This window comes from Lycium ferocissimum, chromosome 9 (assembly GCF_029784015.1).
Source record: "Lycium ferocissimum isolate CSIRO_LF1 chromosome 9, AGI_CSIRO_Lferr_CH_V1, whole genome shotgun sequence".
Classification (NCBI taxonomy): Eukaryota; Viridiplantae; Streptophyta; class Magnoliopsida; order Solanales; family Solanaceae; genus Lycium; species Lycium ferocissimum.
The window spans coordinates 37,182,136-37,188,725 of NC_081350.1; the positions used below are offsets into that span (position 1 = coordinate 37,182,136).

The window sequence follows — 6,590 nt, forward strand, 5'->3', positions numbered from 1 at the left end:
TAAATAATTTTTTTTTTTAAATCCTGTCAGGGAAAGAGTATATTTGCACCATTTTGTAACGGCAGGGGTATATTTGCATCATTTTGTAACAACAGGGGTATATATACACTACTTTTATAACGAGGGGTATATCTGCTCTAAATCTCAAAGTTGAGGGGTATATTTGCACCTTTGCCCTTAAAACAACGAACTTTTTTTTCTTTGGTTGTAGGTCTTCATTATATGCATATATGGTTTAACTAGGCAACAAGCATCCCATCCCATGCATTTTGCATGGTTTAGCCGTGCGTATATTCTGCAAATTTCAGATTCTTCTAAAACGATTATTTCCAAACATGCATAACATGGTAGAATTGCACTTGTCATAATCCACTCATACTCAATAATACCATTATTAGACATAAATAAAACAACCATATTTATTTACAGATTCAGTTGATAGTAATCTTAATTTTAATAAAATAGAGGACAATAAGTTGTACATGGCCCCGTAATTAAGCCTCTAAGTAAAATTTTAAAAAAGAGAGAAAAACAGTTTCTTCTCAATACTAGCTAGTCTACTCCTTCCATAGACATATAAATTGTAGCACTTGCAAGAGCACCTAATTAACTTATTCATAAAGCAAAGCTACCATCTGCCTTATCTTTGCTCCCATGTGCTAATATAGTCCTTAATTTGCACGGTCATTAGTCAAGGTAATTAATCCAAACTTTAACCACTTAATTATAAAACAAATCTCTCATCACGACCCAACTCAGTGGCTTGAATATTGTTGATGATACTGTGTCATTGAACCAAAGTTGTGATAGAATTGTGTTCTCCCTATTGAGCCTTGATTTTCTTCCTCTTCATGAACTCCCTCAATCTACAACCACAAAATTATATAAAAAAGAAAGTTAATACAAGACTAAGGACCCTTTTTTTTTTTTTTTTTTTTTTTAACTCGTTAATCAAGAACTTCAATTATGCAAATCACTAATTAAGGGTTACGGTGGGGATCGATATAGGATCCCTCCACCCTCAATCGTTGATCTCATGCTCGAGTCCCGGGAATGGAAAATATTTTGGTATGAAGCGTCACGATTTTCCTTTTAATAGGCCTTACACGATGCAAAACCCATTAGACGGGACCGCAAAACAGACATCAAACATTGGGTGGAAAACAAGAATTAATAATAATGCACGGTGACAGATTCAAAATTTAGATGACGTGACAATATATGTACTTCTTTTTATAGGATTCGATTCAAAAGTAGTGAATTCTGCTAAACTCGAGAGTTCATTGTTGAATCAGCCACTGACATATAATGCATGAAATAGCACAAAATTCTAGAAAGAATAAAGCTTTTTGGTTGATTGATTGATAAAATAAAGATTTGAGAGTGGGGTTCTTTTTTTCTTGTTTAAGAAAAAGTGTAAGAGAGAATATTACCCAAAGATCATCTTCATCTTCAAATCTATTAAACATTGTAGTTTTTGGAATCTCTATACCAGCTTCATCATTACGTGCAAATCTGCCACGTATCCTTGGACGATTGTCGGCTAGTGTTTTCCGACATGCATACTGTTGTTATATCATTGTAATAAACATTAGTACATATAATTAATCCTAAAAGAAGTAGGAGGAAAAATTGTGTTAATTAATTACCTTAATGGTCTTGTTAAAATTTCTTTGGGTTCTTTTTGCTCTGTACCTATGAATCCTCTCTTTTCTTTCTTCAGCACTATAACGCCCCACTTTGATATTTGCTGCTTCTTCTATGAATGTTCTTTCTCCTGATAATGGACTTGAAGATAAAGTGTTTCTTGTTTGACTTGTCTTCATCTTCTGTTATAAAAAGGTAAAATAATCAAGAAAGTTTCAACTATTCCTTTATTTTTTTTTGTTAATTTGAACAAAAAGTTTACCGTCCATTTTATTTATATGAAGATGTTTGATTGAGTATAAAAAATTGAGAAAAAAGATTTAAAAAGATTGAGACATTGAAAGCTGTCCAGGAAATATGTAGTTTTAAACATGTTAAGATGCGAGCGTATAAAATATTATACTTAAAGAGTTTTCAAAAAAAACAAAATTATGATATTGAGTTTATGAGTTCTGAATTCTAGAAAAGACAGTTTATTGAGTTCTGAATATATTTTTTACACACGGTAAGTGAATTTTTCAAATAACCAAAACTACTATTGAATCCTGCTAAACTCGCAAGTGAAAATATAGTTCCGCCCTTATTTCAAATAGCAAAAGTTGTCATTTTTTTTTTTCGAACGCTTTAAAAAAATGCTAGAAAAATGGGAATTAAGATGTAGGACTAACTTGCAAGTCACCAGTGCTGCAAACCCTTCTCATTTGACCTGTAGAAAAGCTGTTTTCATCAGGGGAGCTAAGTGCGGGTGTTTGGAAATTTGGAGACTCAATTAAACTATCAAACTGAGGTGTAAAAATGGAGAAACTTGGTTTATTATTATCAAATGAATTGCTACTAAAACTCCTCTGCATCAACTTCACATCATGATTCTCTGCACAACTTTGAGGCACCATTAAAGTGTTACTAGAACCAAAATCAGACTCAAAATTGACTTGAAAGTCCTCTGATTTAATAGAGTAATCACCAAATCCATCTAAACCAACTTGACATAGTGAAAGATTTTCAAGTTGATGACTTGGAGGTGAAGATGAGAGAAAAGCTGAAGCAATTTGGTCATCAATTGGTGTTTCTTGAATTAAACAGTTGGTTGGCATGGTAAAGTTTTGGTCTTGGAAGATATTATTATCATGGTGTTGATCAATGAAAGAAGGAGAAAAAGGGTCAGCAAAGAAAGTGTTATCAAATACAAAAAGTTCAGAAGACATTGCAATTGAAATCTTGGAGTAATTTCACAACTCTTTGATAAAAATATGATGCACAAAACTTGTTGAAACAGGATAAAAATGTATATAAAAAAGTGTGTTTCTTTAATCAATAATCTTTGTCCATATTGACAGAGGAAGATGACAAGAAACTCATTTTCTGATTTTTTTTCTGATTCACTGAAATATAGCAGCAAAAAGATGTGTTTACTATTGCTTTTTAGCTCAAAGTGTGGAGGAAGAGGACAATTTATATTTGGACTGCTCTATGTGACTAAGCAAAAACAAAAACAGACAAGGAGAGAAAGACTAGTCCACTTCCACTATATAAAGGAGGAGACTTTGCAATCAAGTCCTTCATTTTTTTTTTTGTCATTCAAGAGTTGTCCACATAGTTTTAACACGTGTTTTCCATTTCTTTTGAAAGAGACTATCAAGTACTTAGTAGAATTTAGGTAGAGCAAAATTGTTACTATTAGTAATAATTTAATTAAGTAATTCTCTTTTCCTATTTTACATAACACGTGTGATATTTAGCGAGTCAAATAACATAGAGTAGTAGTATAATTTCTTGAATTTTTTAATTATATGTTTTTGTAACACGTGTGATATTTAGCATATAAAGCTTGTTGATGGGCTTGATTAAGAAATAATCTAGTTATAACTTTTTTATATGATGATAGCGTTTGAGAATCGTTTTTAAGTGAGAAAATGACAAAAATGATCTCTCTTATATTTGAGGATCTTAAAATATCAAATATAAGATGTCTTTTAAATTTGTCATGAGCAATCTTAGTTTCCATCATTTTCCTTTTAAGTTTGTTAAATCGTAATTTTGATTTTTCGTTCAATATTTAAATTTTGTCTACTATCAAACCGATCACATAAAATGAAACAAAGGCCTGTGAGATAGGAGTTCAAGATATTTTAATAATGGAAACAAAACTTGCTCAAGCCTCTAAATTAGTTGAATTTGTTGCTCAATTATTCACAAATTATACATAAGGGAAAGACTTGACACTATTCATTCTACCTATCGTGGTAGTTGGTCACAAGTGTTGTATTTGCAAAATTTGTCTACGTTTCCTCCACTTTATAAAAATCATTCTTCTAATCCACTAAAGAATATTCTACACATTTTAACTAAAATATGTGCTATAGCTAACTTGTCAAACAATAAATCTCATCAATTTTACAACATCCGTTTTTTAATAATGAATATTAAGATTCTTTTCTTTCCAAATTCAAATAGATTAAAATTTAATTTTGATCCATGATTACAAGTTGTAGATTTTTCTTCAGTTTTTCATTTATATAGTTTGGAGGTTGTAAGTAAAACTTATGAACAAAATCGCGCGAGATTAATATTCAAAGGTTTTAGTGTCTCACATGTCAAAAGTTACAGTCCTAGAATCACGATCATCAAAATGATTGGCATCATTTTCAATCGGAAATTTGTGGAAATGGTGACCAAAAAAAAAAAAAAAAAATGATATGGTATCAAGGAGTATTAATAATTTATTGCAAAATAGAATCAACGCAATTATCATATTCAGCTCTTGTCAAACAATATACAACATAAAATAAACCTCGACATTTAATAATCTATTTATATAGTTTGGGTATTTCATTTTTACATAATTCCTCAACTTTCTAGATAATTATTGAAAAAGAAATTACCTTCATATTACACCTGCTCGATCAATCAAAAAATAAAAATAGAATATGTCCATATTTCTTAAAGGAAACTTATGATCTCTACATAGTTCAAATTATTTTAAATATTTGATTATGAGACCCACATCTCATGCAAGGAAGAGTTAAGTTTATAAAATCTTCATCTTACTTGCACCTTTGAATTCAACCAAGTTTAAATGCAATTAATAAAATTTCAGCTATTACCTTAGTACTCTTTCCCAAATAAAATTTAAAACCTCAATTGCAACTGAAAAATAGTAAATTGCATGTTCAATAACTTTGGCATAAGGTAAAATGAATTTAGCTCCAAGTATAACAACAAAAACAACACCATGTCTATATATTAGAGAACTTCAAAATCTAACATAAACTATCAAAATTCAGTCGAATGGGACTGTTTCAATTTCCTCGATGTACCATCATTCTGCGACGGTTAATGTACTACTACCATTTAAATAAAGAAAAAGTGATAAAAGAGGAAAACGAATATTATGAAACTCTTAACTAATTTACATAAATAACAAAAATCTTTGTCTATTTATAAAGGCAAATAAATTAGATCATCATAATTCTAAAGATAATCAACAGTAATTAAATCACAGTAAAAAGGATGTACAACTCAGTTCAACATGGTAATATCCTTTCCAGACATACATACCTTCTTACATCGTATCCTTTCGAAGCATAAACCGATTAGAAAAACCACACCCAAGACCCTGCGACAAAATTCAAGAAACTTCATATCAGAGAACTAATTTTTTTATTCGAGTTGGCACCCATAAAATTAAACAACGAGAAAAAAAAAAAATATCAACTAAGACTTCGATACTTTTAGATTGTTGGAATACCAATCAAATTTTAAAGACAATTGTCACCTATAAAAAGGAAAGTTATATCTGGTGCGCTAAAATGCCCTTTTACCCTTGTTTCCAGCATTATGTGTGCAAATTGGAGCTATTACCAATCATTATAAAGATTTTAAAGAATGTCTGTATGTTGTTTTAACTACACACGAAATCTCCTGAAATTAAAATAACTAAATCAAATTATGGATAAAAACACAAAATAAAAGAAAAGTTTAAAATACCAAACTGGATGATTAAATAGATTAATTACCCTAATTTCATTCCTAGACATATGGTTCCAATCCTCATAAATGCACAAAATCCTTTATTTCGAATCAACTTATCATACTAATTACTTATACCGTAAAAAAGGAAAAAATATTATTGCATAGTAAAGAAATTTAGTACCCAAATATTTTTCTTGGAAAAAATTGATTATAGAAACCTGTATATATATTGGCTTGGGAGCATTCCATCAACCATATAGACCTCAACTGTGGGTAAATCATTGTATACTCCATAAGAACATATCAAGGTGAGGGCATTAGAAGTTAAGGCCGCTTAAAATTCTGTAATAAGTAATAGGGCCTTTCAAGTTTCCAGGACACGCACATAAAGTGATAACTGACAAGATTATGTAAATGTTATAGAGAGAGTTACGTGTAGCACATTTAATATATTTAGAGTTAAATGAGTAACTTTTGACCAATATGGCACCTAATTTCATTCCTTTACTTATATTATATATAGATATAGATTTGATCATTATTAATTAATCAGTACCTCTAAAAAAAGTAAATCAATAAAACCGAAAAGTTATGTGCAATAAATAATACGTTACAATATCCTCATAAATTGAAATATCTCAAACTGATGTTTCATAAGCAAAACTTATGCATCATGGACAACAAATATTTTGTCCAACTAACTTCTTGGACTATAGTAAGCAGCATAGCTTCCTTGAGGTCATATTTTAAACATGTTGTTAAGGGGAGCTAAAAGTTAAAGAGACTGCCCGGGAGTCCATGACAACCGGGCAATTTCTTTGGATTATAGAACCATAACAGTTCCTTTATCACCATTATCATAGATTCTCTTTAAACTAGCTAATGTAGTTATTTCGCCAATTCAAATAGCAAAGTTGGGTTTAGAATGTAATGAAGTTTAGATTGTATGATGTTCAAAATATCTCAAAAAA

At 30.4% G+C, this 6,590-nt stretch overlaps 1 protein-coding gene across 3 annotated transcripts; it reads right to left on the bottom strand.

Annotated features, from left to right (window-relative positions):
* Positions 1–401: 401 nt before the first annotated feature.
* LOC132030565 (zinc finger protein CONSTANS-LIKE 1-like) lies at positions 402–3,129 on the bottom strand. Of its 3 annotated transcripts, XR_009408064.1 has the most exons (5): positions 2,316–3,129; positions 1,650–1,829; positions 1,434–1,565; positions 1,228–1,298; positions 402–866 (listed from the first exon to the last, which is right to left on the bottom strand). XR_009408064.1 is itself a non-coding variant. In XM_059420261.1 (4 exons), exons 1-4 carry the CDS (start codon positions 2,850–2,852, stop codon positions 756–758), a joined length of 957 nt encoding a protein of 318 aa, XP_059276244.1. In that variant the 5' UTR covers positions 2,853–3,129; the 3' UTR covers positions 402–755. The 3 variants fall into 3 exon arrangements, 2 of the variants coding, with proteins under 2 accessions (XP_059276244.1, XP_059276243.1); XM_059420261.1 differs by lacking the exon at positions 1,228–1,298 and having other exon boundaries at positions 1,650–1,826; XM_059420260.1 differs by lacking the exon at positions 1,228–1,298.
* Positions 3,130–6,590: the final 3,461 nt, after the last annotated feature.